At 38.0% G+C, this 20481-nt stretch overlaps 1 protein-coding gene across 2 annotated transcripts in view; it reads left to right on the forward strand.

Moving 5' to 3' along the window:
- The window catches only part of NAMPT (nicotinamide phosphoribosyltransferase), a 31169-nt gene extending 11836 nt beyond the window's left edge, over positions 1 to 19333 (forward strand). Inside the window, exons 2-12 of one of the 2 annotated variants that reach the window (XM_077179106.1) lie at positions 114 to 270; positions 1561 to 1664; positions 4445 to 4573; positions 5034 to 5192; positions 5543 to 5679; positions 7519 to 7744; positions 8929 to 9048; positions 11563 to 11580; positions 14274 to 14414; positions 14561 to 14695; positions 16417 to 19333. In XM_077179106.1, the coding sequence (XP_077035221.1) occupies positions 114 to 270; positions 1561 to 1664; positions 4445 to 4573; positions 5034 to 5192; positions 5543 to 5679; positions 7519 to 7744; positions 8929 to 9048; positions 11563 to 11580; positions 14274 to 14414; positions 14561 to 14695; positions 16417 to 16530 (1440 nt within the window). In that variant the 3' untranslated portion in view covers positions 16531 to 19333. The remainder of the gene's footprint in view (positions 1 to 113; positions 271 to 1560; positions 1665 to 4444; positions 4574 to 5033; positions 5193 to 5542; positions 5680 to 7518; positions 7745 to 8928; positions 9049 to 11562; positions 11581 to 14273; positions 14415 to 14560; positions 14696 to 16416) is intronic. The other variant, XM_054631988.2, reaches the window with a different exon arrangement.
- The last annotated feature ends 1148 nt before the right edge of the window (positions 19334 to 20481 follow it).

The raw sequence follows: 20481 nt of genomic DNA on the forward strand, positions 1-20481 counted from the left end.
AATCACAGTTCAGGAGAGCTGGGAGTTATATTTAAGCTTTAATGTACAAATATGATTTCTCTTGTGCTTTGTAGTGATGTTTTGAGTTCTTACTGAATTTTTTCTTGATGTAGGTTACACACTACAAGCAATATCCACCGAACACAAGCAAAGTATATTCCTACTTTGAATGTCGTGAAAAGAAGACTGAAAATTCCAAATTAAAGAAAGTGAAATATGAAGAAACAGTTTTTTATGGCTTGCAGTACATTCTGAATAAATATTTAAAAGGTAATTGTCTTAAATTCCAGCAAAACCTTTTCTCTAGTTAAATGTCTAACTTTTTTTCAAGCTTGTAGTCTTACAGTTGAAACAATTTCAGGTTATCCTGATACACCACAAGTAGTGACATGCATAATATCTTATTTATGTGATTGTGAAAAAAGCTATCCACCCTCATAAATTGGTATTAACTTCTTAATCCAGACACCTCTCTATTATCTTTATTTATGCCAGTGGTGTATTAAAACTGAAAAGGTGTTCCTGTTCCAACTTAAGTGGGCAAAATTGAAAGGAATGGAAAGAGACCAAAGCTGTGCATAGAGTCACAAGCAGAGAGAAGATTTGATGGAAAATACACTTTGCATTTTGAACATTAACTTCAGTTCTGTATTTGCTGGTTTGTTTACTGTGTAAACCAATAATGGTTTTAAATTTCCTTAAATTAAATTTTAATTTTCCTTAAATTTTGGATGTCGCTCACCTTAGATCATTGAGTATGGCAGCTACATGTGAAAATGGTTTCTATACTGATAATTTTAAGAGTAACATCTGAAAATTCTTTGGTGAACTTTAAAATCTTTTTTGCTTTTTTGCCTTATGTACAAATATCACCTGTTCTGACCTGAGTGCATGTTGCCTTCTGCCAAGTTTTAAAGGAAAACTTTAGTTAAATGTCTTATATGTTTTTGTCTTGATCCAATCAACATCTCTGCCAATTCCACCAAAGACTGAAATTCCATTCTAATCAAAACACTTGATAATTTTGTTTTTACCTTTGGCAATCTGAGGGTTGTTCTCTAAGGCAGATGACTGCCCTACAGCAGCAGCATGCTAATTCAAATAATGTGGGGAGTGTGCTGGTTCCTAGCACAAGTGGTCAGTCAAAGGTTGGTTGCAAAGTCTCTCCATGGGGATTCCCCCTGGAATGGCACAGCCTAACCCTTGTGCTAGATATGTCCTTGCTGCATGTACCAGCTTGCACAATCAACACATTCCTCTGTGAAAAGCACTGCTGTTCAACCTCTTGACTGGTTTTTGACTGTCATAAAAGAGGAACAATCTCAAAATTTTCCTGAGTCATCTGCAAACCACAAAGTGTATTTTACCCTCATGGTTTCTTGAGCATTCTAATCTGTATAATAAGTTAAAGTTTGATTTAAACATTCTGCATTTGACGTTTCCTTCATATCTCTGTTGAAGGCAAAGTAACTTTGCTGTGCCTGAACCTTTTTGTTATTTATTTTATCAGTTGATGAATATTGCAAGTTTCTAAGCTTTAATCTGTTTCTGAAACTCCAGGTAAAGTGGTGACCAAAGAGAAAATCAAGGAAGCCAAAGAAGTATATAGGGAGCATTTTCAAGATGATGTCTTCAATGAAAAGGGATGGAACTATATTCTAGAGGTAAAAAAATTTGCTAAAATAGTTGGAGATCATTGTGAAGGATTTCTGAATCAACAGTAGAATAAATATGGCAGTCCCTCCTTTTAATCTTGATAGTAAAGACTGGATAAATTTAGCTTTTCATGTTTAGAGTACAGGGAGTAGCAGCTGTCAAAGAATAATCATATAATTGTAATTCCTTAGAGAAAAGTAATTTCCATCCTTTCCGATGCCAGACGCGGCTTTGCAGGTAATGAGGATTTCTGGCTGCCGTCAGCCAGCTCCTGAGTGAGTGGGGGCTCGTTGGCAGCTCTCCATGTGTGATGCAGCACTCAGTGCTTGCCTGCATCATTTACATTTCTCTCTCTAACTAGTCATTACAGTGTTTAATGCAGAAAGCATTGCAACTTCTTGGCTGTATAAATAGTTGGAGAAAATACACATTTGTTCCGTTGTTTTATAAATTTTTCAGAGATATGAGTGTGAATTTTATTATAAAATACAAGGCTTGAGCACTTCTGACACAAAACCTTTCAACTTTAGTCTTTTCACAATTATCCTTTTCCCCTTTTGTTTAAAAAGTGTTAGGCTTCAAGTAATTGCAGACATCTCTTCTCTGTAAAAGCAGCAGATTCAGACTAATAGCATTTATCAGAGATGTACTAATCTCTGCAGAGTAATTAAATGCTTAGTTACATTGTGGGTTTTGGTGAGTGAATATTTTTGGCATTTGAAAGCCCCTTTTTTAGTCCTCTGCATATATATTTCCCTGGATACCCTAATTCTATGTACTTTTATGGTGGCATCTCTTTGTTAATGTATCTGGGTGTTACCCTGCCACTGGGGTAGACCATAGGTGGGCAAGAGAAGAGTGATTTTCAACTAAGTGTTGCAAATGGCAACAAGGTAAATAAACCCACAGTTTTCTAAGAGGGAGTTATGGGGAGGTTTGTGGAGGACTTCCATCCAGTTCAACTAAGTACAAATGTGAATTCAATCCATATTTGTGTTTAAGCTACATTATACATTGTGAACTGCTTTCATCTGTGTTAAAGTAAGCTTGATCCCTCTTTGGATAAACAGAATTAATACACTTTTAATTTTGCATGTCTGTCCTCACTGAGTTGTAATGTGGCTTGACTAAGTCCATTCAATTTTTGTTCTAGTCAAAATAAACATTCCTGGATACCTTCTGTGTATGTTTATTCCTTTGTCAAATTTTCTTATTAAAATTGTGTGTGTGTGTGTATTTATATATATAAGAACCCAAATATGGTTTTCATGTCTTGATCTCATATGCTGGTGGCTCTCAAACTGGAAGTGTATGTACTCTGAGTCTGTGTGTGCCCTTTATGCACAGAATCCCTGCTCCCTGAATTCTAGTGTTTGTTCACACACCTGCCACTGTTCCTCCCTAGCTCAGTTCCTCAGGTGAGGTAGGGAGAGTGGAGGGTGCAGTGGCTGTGGGAGGGAAGTGCCAGCATGGATTTGAAATGTACACCCATCAGTTTGGACTTGAGAGTAAGTGAATGGGTAAATACTGAGAGGGTGAAGGGCTGGAAGGAAGAAAGGGATTTCCTGGAGAACAGTGGGCTGGTGTAAAGGCTGGAAGTTGGCAGGAATCAGTGATGAGTGATAGAGACAGAAGTCCTAAATTGTACAAGTCAAGTCTATCCAAAATTTTTGCAAAGGGCAATAATACAGAGCCATGGCATGATACCATTTTTTCCATGGGCAAAATCAACACCTACAGCAACTTTGAAATCTTTTTATTCTTTTTTTCACTTAACTATACTTTTGCCTTTATTGAATTGTGAATAAACTATTTTGAGCCTTTTTGAAGGCTTTGTTGTCTTTTGTTAATCCGTTATCTTCAAATCTGACAACTAGACCCTGTGTGGTATATAAACACAGTTTGCTTCAGGTTATTACATTTTTGAATAAACTTTTAAACTGTAAGGTAGAAGAGATTTCTGATGTCTGTTGAGTGCTGGAGAATGTTTTGGTGCTGCTTATGAATCTGTAATTTCTCTGAATTGATGCAATTTTTGTTGCCTTTAACAGGATATCTCATGGGAAGCTTTCTGTCAAAATATATTACCATCCAAAACATTTTCAATATTGCCAGTACAGCTTGCAGAGCTCTTTCAGAAAGTTATAATTAGTCCTTTAGAGTTGCTATTTGCAACTCTACTCTTTTTCAAAGGGTATATTTTACACAATGTTTAGTCCTTTGGGGATAAAAGACTGACAAAGGAATGACATTCCAATGGAAGACTTCATGTTTAAGAAGTTTCAGTAATTAAGATGAAAATATTCTCTAAAATAGTTATTAAATGGATCCTGCTGTAATAAATGAACAAAGCACACATTCATACTAAGCAAAACTAGTGGATTTTAAAAAAATATGAATAGCAGCTAAACTTTTTTTAGCTTACTACATGTCAAAGCATTGAAGGAAATGAGTAGTGAGTATTTCTCATTCTGTGGGTAAAACTTAGGTATTTTTATAGAATGCTTAAGTTCTCTACCTTTGGGCTCTATTTGCCCAAGGAATACAACTGATAACCATATTTTGTTTTGATAAAGAGACTGGTATTTAAGTTACATGATTTTTGTCCTTTTTTAAAAAATATGGATTTTTAAAATTTATTTGGACTGGTGGGTTTATTTTTAGAGTTGAAAGAAATTAAGAAGAAAGCTCTTATTTACTCCTAGCCTTCTGTTCATTGTGGTTAAATCAAAGAGCTGTAGGTCCTAATCTTTCCTGTTGTCTAACAACATTTCTGTCCCTTACACAGAAATATGATGGCCATCTTCCCATAGAAATAAAGGCTGTTCCTGAGGGCTCTGTAATTCCCAGAGGAAATGTTCTTTTCACAGTAGAAAACACAGATCCAGAGTGCTACTGGCTCACAAATTGGATTGAGGTAAGTTGGAAATTTAACACCATTTTTCTAAGTAAATATTAGTGCACTTAAAGCTTGAATCCTGTATTGTTTTACGGGAAATCTCTGGCAACTTTCATTTTCTATTTTAGTTCTTCTCTGTAGTCATCTTACACAGACCTTTTTCCCCCACCTGGCAAAGGATCATAATTACAAAAATATTGTACAGGAAATTCACAGCAGTACTTTTATCCATAAAAAAGGACCATGGGGGGAACTGTGTGTCAGTAGTTAGCTAGTGATAACTCTTGGGAAGGGCAATACCTTGCCTACCTTATAAAGGCTAATTACTTAAGCCCTAAAGCAAACTGTTGGAGGCATCAGTACTTTCTGAACAGGGAATGAAAATAAATAGACCTTTTTGTGCCTGAATGAATGCCAGCTGGGCATTGTCAAGCTCTAAACAAATATGCAACTAATATTATGATGGATTTTGTTTTAGACAATTCTTGTGCAGTCATGGTACCCAATCACAGTGGCTACAAACTCTAGAGAGCAGAAAAAGATTTTGGCCAAATATTTGCTGGAGACTTCTGGCAGCTTGGAAGGACTGGAATATAAACTGCATGACTTTGGCTACAGAGGAGTTTCTTCACAAGAGGTAAAACTGCTTGTCTAACAATTGGAAAAGTCTGATTGTTCCTAGTTATGAGGATTTGTAGATGTGTCTGTTAACCCCTGTGGCCCTGCTCTGCCCTGAAATGGTGAATGCACAGAGCCCTGTGTTTGGGCTAAGTGTGGAGGGGGAGGTCTGGCACAGGGGTGGATGCAATGTCTGAGCTGTGAGCACTGGACTGGGAGAGGTTTTCTCTGTATTCCCAGTGTAAGTGAATGAAGGGAATAGTAGTGAAGTGGGAATTGAGTCAAAGTCTTGCTGTTACAAACCGGTGCTGGGTGGTGACTGGAGGCTTCTGTATCTGGCATGGAAACTGAGAGTTGCATCTTCTTCAGACTGCAGGAATAGGAGCTTCAGCTCACTTGGTGAACTTCAAAGGAACAGACACTGTAGCAGGAATTGCACTAATTAAAAAGTACTATGGTACAAAAGATCCAGTTCCAGGATATTCTGTTCCAGCTGCTGAACACAGGTAAGATACTAGGCTAAGCTTTTGTAAGAATAGCTTAACAAAATGTAATTCTTTTCTTACCCCTCTTTGTATCCAGAAATATACAGTATTAGCCATGACTGATCCAGCTGTTGAAGCTGCAGTTCTGTACTGATGCCTCTGTATGTTCTAGGGGCACATAAGTAGCATGCTTGTTCTTAGCTATAAATGTATTTTAAATGTTTTTAACTTTAACCTTCTTATCAGTTCTTTTTAGAGTAAGCTTGAAAGTTTATAGTCTATAGATATTGAGAATTCACACTATGAAGTTCAAATTTTGTTTTAAATATTATTTAAATATTTAAATATTATATTGTCAAGATAAGTTGACAAACTCTGTGAGTTGCAGTTCTGGACTCTCACTGTTCATGTTCTCCCTCCAGAAGAGGCAGTTGCTCTCAAGCTTCTCATCAGTGTAACTTGTAATGGTAAATCCTTGCTATATCACTAAGAATGGTGAATGAGTTTTTAAGAGTAAGGAAATTAGCCTCCAGCATTTGAGAGAGAGAGTTCTGACTTTTTTTCAAATCCTGTCCTGTACAAGGTTGGGAGTGAATGCAAATCCTTGAATTTCAGTTGCATGTCTACGCACTGAAATGAGAATATAAAACAAGGTTGGTTGTGTGTTTCACAGTGAGCACAAAACCCAGTTAAATATTTACTATTGATTTGAAATAGTTGTTATTCACTTAGGATTGCCAGAAAGGCTTACATGAATAGCCCTTCTAGGGTAGTGATCATCTTTAAAGCAGCACTGCTTCATAGAACTTCTGTACCATTGCTGTAGTGCCACTCTAGAACTCCTGCCTGACCAATAGATGTGACAGTTTTTGTCTGAAATATCTGATGATCAAAACTACTATGAATTTTTTGTAATGAAAGCAAAAACAAATACATGGAGTCAAGATCAAGTGTCTTTTGCCCAGGATATTAAAGTGGTGGCATTAGAGCAGAGACTAAACTGCCCTACCTAAAGTTTGCACCACCAAATGCAGACTGCAGTCACCCTCTCCCAGTTAATACACAGAAAGAGTCTCATACAAGAGACCCAAATTTTTACAGAATTGTTTTACTGTTCCACAACCTCCAATACAAGGTGGTGTTGTGAGCATGGTGCTTGCCCTGGCATGTCAGTAGGGCTCTTCTGAGACTGCACCAACCTCTGTGAAATAAAGCTTGTTTGTCTCCCTCCTACTATGATCTGGGGCTTGGCCACACAGCAGATAATGCTGGAATTTTAAGGTAAAAATTCAATGCCCACTGACTCTTTATGTTGTGCATAAGAGCATTTTTAGGTCTTTGCACACAAGTTACCAAAGCCATTAATGTCAGCTGGTCTGAGCAGCTACTGCAGATCAACTGCATTCAGTAATTTACTACTGCTCTCAGCAGCTCTGTTTTATGTGCTCTCCTGTGGCCTTGTACCAAGGGTAATGCTCTGAGGTTCCTCTAGAGGACTGTTTGTATAAGTGAGAATATTTGTTTTATATCACTATTAAAAAAGAGAATAAATTCTGTTTTCTTCTTTAGCTTTTTCTAACACATGATGAGGTGCTTCATTCTTGACTTTGCATTTTGTAGCATGAAGTTGTCAGAGCAGATGTTCTGTTCTTGCATCTGTAGTTCCCTAACTGTCTGAATGAAGCCTGTTTATTTAGCATATAGTGTCTTTATAATCCATGCAACACAGACCTGATAAGCACATAGTTTCTGCTGTCATGTAATCATACTGCTTATCATTGCCTTGAACAGTTGCTGGTAGGAAATGCAGAATGACATGTAAATGCAATTCTAATATGAATTTTTCAATTGCCTTTGCAGTACCATAACAGCTTGGGGGAAAGATCATGAAAAAGATGCTTTTGAGCACATAGTAACACAGTTTTCTTCAGTGCCTGTATCTGTGGTTAGTGACAGCTATGACATTTACAATGCTTGTGAAAAAATATGGGGTGATGACCTAAGGCATATAATTGAAGCCCGAAGTCCAGAGGCACCACTTATTATTAGACCAGATTCTGGGAATCCCCTTGACACTGTTCTAAAGGTAATCCTTCCTTGAAGCCATTTCTATACAAGATGGGGAGGGCAATTGTTTGGTTTTTTGTAATGACTGGCTAGCAAACATATAGGGCTCTAACTTGGTATGCATTGTATATATTTGATGCTGGCTAATTTGGACCTATGAAATATGTAAATGTTTACTTCACCTCAGTGTATATATATCTGGAAACTCTTTTGCAGTCCAAATAGTTTCATATTTTTCATCAATCCCATTCTTTCATATGGTTCTTGAAGCTTTTTGCAAGTTATCAGTTTTGCTGATGTAGTGATACTGGAATGCTTTTATAAAGAGAAACTTTTATCACTTAACAAATGCAATGGGAAATCACTTCAGTGCTAGTAAATGCCAGGCCAATAACAATTCTTACTACTAAGTTTAGGTATCTTGGCATCCCATGTTAATGTAATTCATGATTTTGTGCTATAAATACACGTGTAGCCCTCTTCTCTCTTTAATAAGATGTGCGTTTAAGTCAGTGGCACTGAGTCCACATGGAAAAATGCTTCTTGCCTTATTGCTCTTTAGAAAGCATAATGATTGTTTCAGTTTCATAATAAAAACTGTTGATACCTCTGAATTTGACTAACTGTCAGCACTGGCAAATGAAGAAGGTTGGGGCAATGTTAGTTACATTAGTACTCTATCAAATTAGATCTACACAGATTTAACACTTTTTTTTTTTTTCTGGGATAAGTGGCATATCACAAATAGGAGCTCTGAATGATCTTTATCAGAGCTGATAAGAAAACCTCCGAGCTGAAGTGTTTAATTTTAAATATCCGTGCCTTACAAAATCATAAAAAACTGAAAGGCTCATCCACCATCTTAAGGGAAGGCAAAAGAAGGGCAGGATCTTCAGCTGACACATTTAATAACAAAAATCACATCAAGCAAAGGGAGAAAGGGTGGAAGCATGGTTCTGATTAGCTCTTGGGTGCAACTTCTTAAAGACCATGTTGTCTGTGACTGCTTTAAGGGCTTCCACCACAATGGCTGGCATGCTTTTTTTGTGTGTGGATAGATTTAGAGCATGTTTATGTGGGTATATTTATGGACTTATTTTAATTTTTTAGAAAAAGCATGACTCAAATGTGGAAATTGTTTTTCTATTGGAATGGCAGGTTTTTATTTTAATTTTGAACTATCTTCTTTCCACTTTTCAATAGGTCTTGGAGATCTTGGGGAAGAGGTTTCCCATTACAGAGAATTCAAAAGGCTATAAGCTGTTGCCACCGTATCTCAGAGTTATTCAAGGGGATGGTGTGGATATCAACACATTGCAAGAGGTAGGAGATCCTGTTCATGTGTCAGGGTGACACTGATGAGGTTGATATTTAATCTGGACTCTGTTACAACTAGTCAGATGTTGCAGCAGAGACTGCTGACCCCACCCCTGCCCTTCATTCCAGACACTGGCAGTGATATCATAATGCATAAAACAAATTCATTAATACTCCACAGGAAATTAAGATGCATAAAAAACCCTAAAAGGCATTTTCTAATCCCCCTGTTGTAAGCCTTCTCTTTCCACTGTCTCTCCTTTTGTTTGCTTTCATCATGCTTGTCAAGTCTCATTGAGATCAAAATGTGGCAGTGTTTGGTCATTTCATTGATGTCTCAGGCACACTGCATGATCACTGTGCTGCAGCAGTAGTAATTAACTGCTTTGGCTCATTAGTTATGTATCTGAAGTCTGCTTGTCCTCACATATTGAAGGTGTAGTTTTGAAGGAAACTTTTTAAAACCTAGGGTAAGGAAAGCAAGTTCCTTGATTGAGCAAGTAGTGGACTAAGGATTAGTTGAGAAGCCTGGAAATATGTGTAAAAGGTTAGGCTATAGTCTGAGTCAAAACTTCAATTTTACCAAAACATAAATTATTTAGTAAATTCGGCATGCTTGAAATAAGTCATAAATTCACCACTATTGACTAGAGGTAGATATGGGGTAATGCAATATGGTTATAAAGGTACAAACTGCAGTAACTACAGATGACAAAGGGCATGGAAGAGAAAGAGGATTTGACTTTGTCTGGTTTGTCCTGAGTCTTCATCTCCAGCTGTATTAGAGTTCAAACCCAGAAATAAGTTGAATTAAGATTAATTTTACTTGAATTTATTGACACTTGTGTTAGCTTTCTAGACTGACACATCTTTAGGTTCTTCTCAACAAAGCTGACTTTTACTGTTTCTAAAAATGATGAGCAAGGGAGGTATCAGTTTTGGGTTTTAGTTAGTCTGAAGCCATCTGCATGTCTAATGTGGGCACATAATGTGAACCTCAATGACAGAACTGAGATTTGTCACTCAGATCCCTAGGGAGCAGTTAATGCTGAGATTGTAATCTGATAGACCAAATGGAGTGCAGTCATGCTCTGCAGGTTTTTCCCCCTCCAATGGCCTTTAAAGTAAATTCTATTCCATTTTTTTGTCCCATGTGGCTTTTTGAGAATGTACAACTATGCTAATATGCTTAACATAACACAAGCATGAGAAGTTAATAGTTGGAAACAGAGTGTAATCATTAGATAGCAGGGGAAGACACTCTGTTAAAGAGAGCAAAATCCACACAGAAGAAAAATATTTCTGCTTGTTCTGACCAATGATCTGACAGGGCTCATGGCTGTGTTAGGCAAGTGTGTTATGGCTGAGATTTTCATGAGTTGTGAGAGGACAGAAACTGGACTATTCTTTCTTGTAAGGAACCCTGGTTGCTTTTTCTAAGTTATACTGGACAAAATTCAAGATGTCATATAGCATCAATTCTAATTAAATATTAAAGCATGTAGTTTAAAATCTTTGCACTAGAGGGAAAAATGCTCTGCTCTCCAAGTTCTAAATAGAGCAGTAAAACAATTGCAACAGCTAATGGGAGGCAGAATAAGCAATCCTTTGTTCAGGTGATCTGCCTGTTTATTTTCTTTATGAGGCTGTAATTGATTATGAAACAGTTGGCTGTAACATGTAATAAAAGAGAGCAGAAGATCCAGTTCCCCAAGACATACAGAAGAAACAGATCACTGCTGCCCAGTGGCATCTTCTCATTTCTTCCTGACTCAAATCTTGCTGTGCCTCATGTCATTGAACCACTAGTCATTAAAACAATTTAGTAGCAGCAAATTAACTCAGCCAAAAGGGGATCACTTTGGTGGTTTAGTGAATTAAATTGTACCCCAGTAAGGGGCTAATACTTGCCAGCACTATACAGAAGAAAACAAACTTGTTTTGAGCTGGGAGAAATGGGCAGGAAGGAAAGTGGCTTTTTTCATTTGACAGCAGCAAATTAGGTTGGAGCAAAATGACCATGATTTTGCAACCTAATTTTAGTTTTATTTAAATATTGTGAATATCTTCATCCTTTTATGTCAGCAAACCCCAGATTTTACCATGCTGACTTTTAGAAGATTGTGTAATAGCATAACATTTTTAAAAATCCCTAAAACAACAACCAAAACCCAAAATAAAACAACCCACCAAAACCAAACCAACACTGAAGTATAATTGATTCTTTTCCAAAAGGAGTTCACATGAACAAATACAAATGTATCACTGTGGCCATCTTTTTTCACCCTCTTTTTTCTCTTGTAGCCTGTGCAAGATTTTTATTCCAAGTATTCTGTATCAGCTTTCAATTCTAGGCATGATTTATTGTTACAGATCAGATTGAAAGGTAATGAGTACAGTAGGAAAGTCTAAAATGGGTAATGACCAATAATCTAATTTAGCTCTCCAAAGTAGCTGAAACAACAATATAGAAAACAACTCAGAGTATAAACTGGATTTTAAAATTCTTTGTTTTAATAGGGGATGCTGGTAGAACAGGTAAGGAAACTTTTTTGACTTACTTTGCATTTTCACTTTTAAAAATCATTCCAATCTGCTAACTCCACACTTTCAAAGGATTTTCTTTGAACATTCAATTTCCAGATGTCTTTAAATTTTTATACAAAATTAATCCTCTAATCTGGAGTCACAGTTCATGTATTAATTATGCTCATAATGCTCAGAGGAAGCTGGTGAAAACCTTGACACCTGAATTGTTCTCCCTGTATAGGTTTGAAAGTATGAAGCAAAAAATTCTTCTGTATTGTTTTCCTTTGGGGGAGGCTTCAGTTGTTTCAGATCTCTCCCTTTTCTTCCCTACTACCACTGCTGTTTGCCATCTCTTCTCCATACCTAAGGAAGAAATAATAATATCTGGGCCTTGGCTGTGGGTCACTGGTACAGTCAGAGCTGCCTTTCAGCTTAGATTGATCTTTATCTGGTGAGGAGGGGAAGGGAAATCCAGCCTGAGTATGGAAGTCCCTTGAGAGAATGGGAATAGAAGCAATTCTTCACCCAGAGTAAGTGAGGAGTTGTGCCTGTAGCACGAGGTGAACAAACCATGTGTAACTGAGAGCAGGAACAGGAGCTGCAAGGGGGCTCACGTTTCCTCTCACCCAGGCACGAGGGTTAAGCAGCCATGCCCAGCTCTGCTGTTCTTGCACTAACATCTGTTAACCTGCAGGTATCAATTAACAGGAAGCCTCAGCACCACGTGCCTTGGTGTAGGATGTTGTTTATACAGGTAATTGCTACCTTGCAGCTCTGTTCAAGTGAGTGCAGTGTCATTCCTGCCCTCTGCAGCTGCACATTGAGGTGGGCAGAGCACCCTGGCTCAGGCTTGGCCAGCAGCTCACATGGCTTCAGGCTTGCTCAGGGTCAGGACAGAACCATGGGGAGCTTACCTGTATTCACTCTTTAAAAGACAGCACTGATAAGTAGAGTCCATATCCAGGCCCAGTTAAATCTCATTTCTTATGGCACCACTGGGCATTGTTCTCAAGTAGAAGGTGTACAAAATACCATTTCTTAGTCTTCCTTTGTCAGCTGTAGTTACTTTTGAGGTACTTAAAGGAGAATTTAATTAATTTCAATTGTTTATCTTCCTGAGTGCCTCTTTTAACTGCTTCCAGGAGAGACTAATTACCTGAAAACAAACATAACTTTTGCTCTTGTTCACTGAGAGTGTATGATGTCTACTGCTAAAATCCACAGGACTGTCATGTATTTAAGAGGGCATTTATTCAGGATATAAAGCTTACAGAGGGTTCTCTTAAGTAGAAGTCATGGTGGTAGAGCTTGACATTAATTTTGCTTGACTTGCCAAGTGAGGCTGAGTAAGTTGGTACCATTGGAATGATGGAAACTCACTGATAAGATTTCTCCTGGGGAAATCTGTGACAGGAGTGTAGTGGGAGGGTGTTCCCAGCATGTCCTGGGAAGGTGATGGCCCTGCTGTCCATGTGTCCTGTGGAGTGGCCCTGTCAGGCATTCAGACTGAGAGTACCTGTGAAGAGAGTCTGCATGTGACTAAGTGCATAAGCAAAATACTAGTGTGCTCTTTTGTTTACACTACCAGTTTGTTACAGTCTGAAATTGAAATAGTGTTTTCCATTTTTTTCTCCCCTTCTATGAGCCTTAGCTGTCCCTTAAAAAAGCAGCTTGACATCAGCAGCTCCTGAAACAGTCCTGTTCAGTGTTATGCTGGCATTTCTTCTTGATGCAGGACACTAAGATTGCCCAAAATATTACCAGATTTCTGACTCTGCTGATTTTTGAAACTCTGCATTTTTCCCCATAGATTATGTTCTTCCATTCTGTTTCTCATCTTCCTGTTTTTCTGGATGGATGGTACTTTGCTGTCTCACCCACTCTGGTTTTCTCACCTGCTTTTGATAGTAAAATGTTAGAAGAAGAGAGTTTGAACTCCTATTTTGGGGCTATAGGCATCATTTCAGGCTGTCATACGAGTAACGGGTCAGGGAAACAAATCTTGGCCCTTTATGAGCATGACTAAATGAGCACCCATTACTCCAGGCTAGAGGATGTCACATTTGTCAGGGTAGAATCAGGGTGGAGGGAAGTGGTACAGTAACTTTTACCTCCACTCTTGATAGAGTGCAGTTCACATTCATCTGTACCTGCTGGAGAAGGTGGCAAAGCAAACTCTGTGAGCAGTTTTATGTAGTCTCATTTCCCATCTTTGTCTAGAGTAACATCAGCAAGTTCAATGAGATTTTCAAGAGAATTGCTCTGTTCAAGTCATTGCTCAGAGAGGGTAATAACTTTCTGGAGTAGAGCAGGATGGCTGCATTCTCTCAGGATACAGGCTCTGCTTCCATAATTCTGAGAAGTTGGAAGGCTCTGAAATACTCCCAAGAAGTCTTTTATTTTCTGTAGAGCTCTGTTTCTCTGGGCATTGCATCACTGTGCCACCTTAGTTTGGGAAGTGTATGTGCTGGCCTGGTAATTGTGCTACAGCAAAAGCTTTCCAGTTCCACACTGGAGCTGTAAATAAAAATGCAAACAGTGTCCCAGGTATTGACCAAATTATTACATACATCTCCTGGAAACTGAATGTTAGTTGGCTTAATTGTCTGTAAAAGCATCTTGCTTAAGTAGTATAATTTTATGGGAAAATGGCACGGCCTAAAAGTATGCTCCATCATAATTTTCTTTTTTTTTTTTATTAGATTGTGGAGGGAATGAAGAAGAATAAATGGAGTATTGAGAATATTGCCTTTGGATCTGGTGGAGCTTTGTTGCAGAAACTAACCAGAGACCTCTTAAACTGTTCCTTCAAATGTAGTTACGTGGTGACCAACGGCCTTGGGGTATGTCTGTGTACAGCTTCTACCCCTCTGCTTTCTGGAGAGGCCTCCCCATTTGAAAACCTGTTTGACATTTCCTGTTCTGTTACCACCATCTGCATTAGGTCCCACAAAGCCCTTTCCTCCTAAAAAAATCCTCTTCATTTTAGATAAATGTCTTCAAAGATCCTGTAGCCGATCCCAACAAAAGGTCAAAGAAAGGCCGGCTGTCGTTGCATAGGACACCTGCTGGGGAGTATGTGACACTGGAGGAAGGCAAGGGAGATCTTGAAGAGTATGGACAGGTATGAATTTTCAAAATCTACACCATCATTCTTCATGCAAAAATACACTGAGATAAAGCAGGTTATAACTTAATTTCAGAATTTATTTCTGCTCTGTCATTTTGTTCAATTCCCATCTTATTACCTCAAAAATGACCTCAGTACCAAATTTGGGAACAGCAGAATGTTAGAATGACAGTAGAATGTTCAGGCTTTACAATTACAGATCTTTGTCTTTTTTTTGTCTTCAGAAACATGAGACCATTACCACTTCTCCTTAAAACTAAAGTCTCATTGTTGCCCAATATAGACTGGCCAGGTAGTTTTGTTTGGCCAATATTGCACAATTTGAGTAGTGACCCTTGGTGGAGGTGGAACAGCTGTAACTGCTTTAGCAAGAGTGTAACTTTAGTTACACCTGGAACTAAAATGTGTTTTACTTCCCCACTGAGATTTTTTTAAAATAGTTCCTTCAGGGATTAATGCTCTATACACAGAGTAATTCCACAGTTTTTAAAGATTCAGGAATTCAGTTTCCCTGTGAATTCTTTACAATTGTAAAGTGGAATGCTATTTCCATGAAATAAGCACAAACTTTATGCCAATCTCAGGCTTTCAGTTTGATATGTCTTGTGTTTCAGCATCCAACAGTGACTCCTTAAACTGCATGTTGAGTCTCTTCCCAAGTTAAGAGGACTGAAAATAAGTTGTCAAATTGCACTTCTGCTCTTAGAAGTTGCAAGTTTTCTGGTATACAGAAGCTGGTTTTGTACCACTAGGCAGAAGGTACTTACCAGGCACACTGCTTTACATAACTATAAGCCTAAAACTCACATCTCTGAGAAATTTCAAGATTAAAAAAACCTGATTTGCACACACTGAAGATACTATGCTCTGGACACAAAGATATTATATATATTTGTAACTTTCCTATGCACATATTCCTGTACATATGTTAATTATGAACATTCATATATATGTAGAGAGGGAAGGACCTAATGGTGAGAAATCTCTTCAACACAAACTGCAAGACTTTGGCTCTGAAATTAGGCAATATGTTGTCCCTTCATTTTTGACAGGTCAAATTATTCATTAAAATGTTTTGGTCCCAGGAAATCAGAGAGGGTCATTGGTGTGGTACCAGTTCTGGGGCTCCTTGGAAATGCCAGGGAAATGTGGGCCCTTTTGTGGGCCCATTTCTCTAAAGGTCCTTGCAGTAGATCACCAAATGCAGGGACTGCTCAGTGTTGCTGCTGTGCTGACTTTTGTTGCCAGCTGTGCTTGTTGCCCTTGCAGTGTGCAGTGTGCCAGCCTGTCCTGATATGCTGTTTTACAAAATATATGAATAAAAGGCACAGTGAAGAAATACTTTTTTTTCTAGAGGTAGAAAATACTTCATATAAACATCTGTAATTGAATTGTATTTGACTGGTTGGTTGCATGTTACCTTTCTTACAAACTGCCCTAGCAAGGTGTATTTGGTGTGTATTTTGCTTTGGCCAGGGGTAGATACCACACTCAAGGGACTAGGGAGCACAAAGCTGCTGTCTGTGCACAGGATGACCCAAGCCCTTTCTTCTGTGTAACCAATAGTGAAAGGTGTCAGAAAAGGCTGTAAAGATTCAGTATCTTGACAGTCTAAAGTTCCAGCCTTATCAGGCTGGGTTTGTGTGCTTGCTTTGGAGTTTGTGTAACCTGTGTTTGCCAAATCACTCTTGCTAAAACAGCGGTGTTTCTTGCAGGACCTGCTTCACACTGTATTTAAGAATGGAAAGGTAACGAAGTCATATTCATTTGATGAAGTCAGACAGAATGCCAGGCTGAAGAACAGTGAATTACAGTCAGCATCTCACTGAGTTCCATTCCATGTCTGTGTACGTGTGTGTAACTAGTTCGTACTGCATAGCTACTGGTTTATTGTACAGATTTGTGTGTTTGTGTTTTATGACATTGTAGCCAAATTATTTGTTGGTTTATGGACATACTGCCCTATCTTTTGCCAGTCTTTAGAAGATGAAATCAGGAAATGGTACTTACCTTGTAAAACATATTTAATGCTGAAGTGTGCTTTTTAGGGCCCTTTGCCAGTAGTGATTCAATCTGGTATTGATCTTTTCACAAATGAGACAGAGCTGCGAAACTTTTTTATATGTAACAGAATATCACAAAATGGATTTACATAAAATTATCATGATTGCTTTATGTTTATATTTAACTTGTATTTTTGTACAAACAAGATTGTGTAAAATATATTTAAAATTTCAATAATTAAGTCTTTCCAACTTTTCATAATTTTTATGAGCACAGACTTTCAAGAAAATATTCAGTGGGGGGGGAATCCATTGCCTTTTGTCCATTAATCAGCAAATAAAACATGGCCTTAAAAGTTTGTTGTGACATTGTTCCATTTGACAACTAAATCAGGACTCGTATCTCCTTAAGATCCCATAGAGTTGCTGACCTCACCATTTCTTGTAGTTGTCTGTATTAGTAAATCTGCATTAAACAAAATTACTGTTCTTTCTAGAAGGTTTAGGTATTACTGACCTTGCTGGCACAGTAAGGTATGTAAGTGAAATGCCAAATTTGAAAGGATTCTCTACTGCAACTTAACTTGCCAAGTCTATCCCACTTGGTATATGCACCTCAATATTTTAAGAGTAAAGTTTTTAAGAGATCTCCTCTTCCACTATAGAATATATGTGTAAAATACTGAAATATGGAAGCGGTGTATTTTAAAGTAATTACACTTCTGGGTTTATTTTTCATATACTGTAAGTGACATGAATTTAAAGCGAAATACTGGACTGGGTAGTGCACTTTTTTACTTTTTTGTATTTTTTTCATTGATTTGCCTTTTGTCAGACTGGATGTTAACTTGTAAAAATGTTTAACTATTTTTGTTAACAACTTTAATAAAACTATGCTAGCCAAACTCCTACATGAATGGCAGACCTGTTTCCCCTTCTCACCCCATCTGTTTGGGGTGAGGAGGGGCTTTTATTTTGCAGAGGGTAACTGTAAAACAATGTGTTTGAGAGATACTTTTGAACTGTCTGCACTTGATTGTATTTGCTCTCTGCATATGCTTGGTATAAGTATCTGCTGGAAAATGAAACTGTTGAGGATTTTATTTGAGAAGCTATGTAGTAACCTCTGAAATATTTGATAGTACTGTAGGATGGCTCTCACTAGAAAAGTACCTCCCTTAAAGACAAAAAAACAACAGCAAAAGCAAACAGTTCCTGTTCTGCTGGTGATCAGCTATCAGCCAATTGCTTAATATACTGATGTAATTAATGCTTCTAATTAGTAGATGATGTTATTGGAAAATGTTAAGGCCTAAGATAATTTAAGCCTACAAAATTTTATAAAACATGCTTTTAAAGGAAGATTGAAAAGCCATACTTCATTGTTCTTACTCTCTCACCAAAAAGGGCCACATCAAGGCATCCATACTATTTCCAGGGTTTGTGGTTAAGATGTTTATGCCCAGTCTCAATAGTTCTTGTTAATAAAAACCTGTTTTTCACTTGTAGTGTATGTAATTATACATTTAAGTGATGTATTGTTTCAAGAATAGTGTTTTAGTAAAACTAATGCTGACCTTTCACACTGAGGAACTGCCTTCCCTTAGCTATTAATTACATTGTTTGGTTTTGGCCCGGAAAGATTTTGAATCTGGCCTTAGGATCAGTAGCAGGTAAATAGTACAGAGCCTATTTCACTCCTCCACATGTGTACTAGGGAATTTTATGATGTATGGTTTAAAAAACAATAAAGTAAATGCTGCTTTCATTCTGTACCAATAAAAATTTTGATAACTATTGACTACCCATAACCGATATTTTTGTACTTGAGAACTGAGGATATACTGTGGAAGCACTGTTTTCATGTGTACCATGAAATACATTATAATTGTTCAGTATTGTCTAAAACTTTTCCAGCTTATTAGTTGGAAACTCAAAGCAAATTCTCTACTTGTGCATGTCACTTTCAGAAAGTTGTAATGTCACTCATTTTATTAAATGTTAATAACTTTAAAAGGGGGGGGGGGAAAGAAAAACACCTGGTGCTATTCAGACCTGAACACTTGTCTCTTTGTGTTTGGCAGTTTGACATTCTGGGCATCAAGGAGTTGACAGAAATTACTGCAGTGCTTGAACCATACAATATCCTAATTCTTCCACATGAAAGCAAACAGCATGTTTGTTTGCTTTAAATTACTAGATTTGTAGTCATTGATATATTTTAATTATCCCCATTTCATAATATAATACAGTATTTGTATTTAAAAATAGGAATTGGGAATTTTGTGTTTAATACTCTGATTTGTAACCATATTTAGCGTAAGAAATGGATTTTGTAAGACTATTTTTTTTCTTCAGCTGCATGATTATAAAAAAAAAAATATACTTTTTTGGTACTTTGAAAGATCTGAGGAGAGAACAGAAGAGTACTTAACTGTTTGGTTTGCCAAAATCAAAACAAAGCTTAAACAGTTCTTTTCTTATAGGTTTTTACATTCCTTCTTGTTTAGTGAAGAATAAGTATTCCTCACTTAAATCCTCTGTTAAAGTAATTTTAATGTACTTGGCATCAAATACCAGTATGTAATACACATGGAAATAAAGTTTAGTTCTGGCAGTGAAAATCATAGCCATGTGACTGTGTCTTCAAGTTCTGATGTTGGGCATCAGAGATGTCATCCTGTGCTCTCTGTTGCCAAGCCCAGGCCAGAGCAGGGCTGTGCTGCACTGCATTCCTTTAGGGAGAGCTGCTCAGCTGCCTCAGTCGGGCTTACATTGACAGCCAGCTCAGCTCCAGAGAAGAGAAAGCAAACTGAGCTCTTTTTTTCTTGTTTGGGGGGTGTGTGTGTGGTTGTGGGGATTTGGTTTGGTTTCTGGGGCTTTTTTTCTCCCTTTTTTTTGTGTGTGTGCGTGTGTGAGTACATCCATGCTTCATTTTGTCTGTGTTGAAAAGTAAAGCACTTGGCTTTGAATTTGATAGAAGAGATTATCCTCTATATTTGACATAATCCTTTCTCAAATAAAGTTTCATTATTTCAACTTTAAAGTCACTAGAATGCTTGTCTAAAGGCAAATCAACCATCAGTGTTGCATCCTTCAGTTTGCTGCAGCACTGTCAAAAATAATGTCAGCTCTGTAGCAGAGAGTCCTTTGGACAGGATTTCTGTAACTGGAGGAAGTTACACTTTAACTCATGCAGGACTTTAAGTTGCAGGTATGGTACCAGCAGGAATGTGTCAGTAATGGTGGATAAAGCACCTCCTGTGATGCTGTCACCATTTGTTGCTGCTCCCTGCAGCTCTTGCTGTAACAAGGGGCTCTTCTAGCCCACAATAATGCTTGAATTTAAAGGTTCTGTTCCATGATTTACAGAGAGCACCCACAACCCAAGTGCCAGGGCTCCCCTGCCTCCTTTGCATGGAGTTAAAACCCAGGAACTCCAGCACTGCTGATTTCCTCACTCCTGCCAGCCTTTGTGCAAGTCAGGTCACTCACCAGCCCTGAATGGGTGGTGATGGCTCCCAGGTCAGCTGCAGGGAGATTCCAGGCCTTGGCCTGTGCAGAAGGCAAGGGATTCACAGAAAAGAGACCTATTTATGTCCTCCAATCCTACTGTGACAATTAAAATTATAACTGCTGAGCTGCTTGAGGCAGGGGCTGTGAGGGTGCATTGGTGTGATGGTAATTGCATTTCTGCATGAGTCCCATCAGGGTCCTGTAGGTGCACATCTCCATCAGATTTGTAAACATCTGAGTGAGAGATCATCCTCTTAAACC

The sequence above is a fragment of the Agelaius phoeniceus genome, chromosome 5, assembly GCF_051311805.1.
Source record: "Agelaius phoeniceus isolate bAgePho1 chromosome 5, bAgePho1.hap1, whole genome shotgun sequence".
NCBI lineage: Eukaryota > Metazoa > Chordata > Aves > Passeriformes > Icteridae > Agelaius > Agelaius phoeniceus.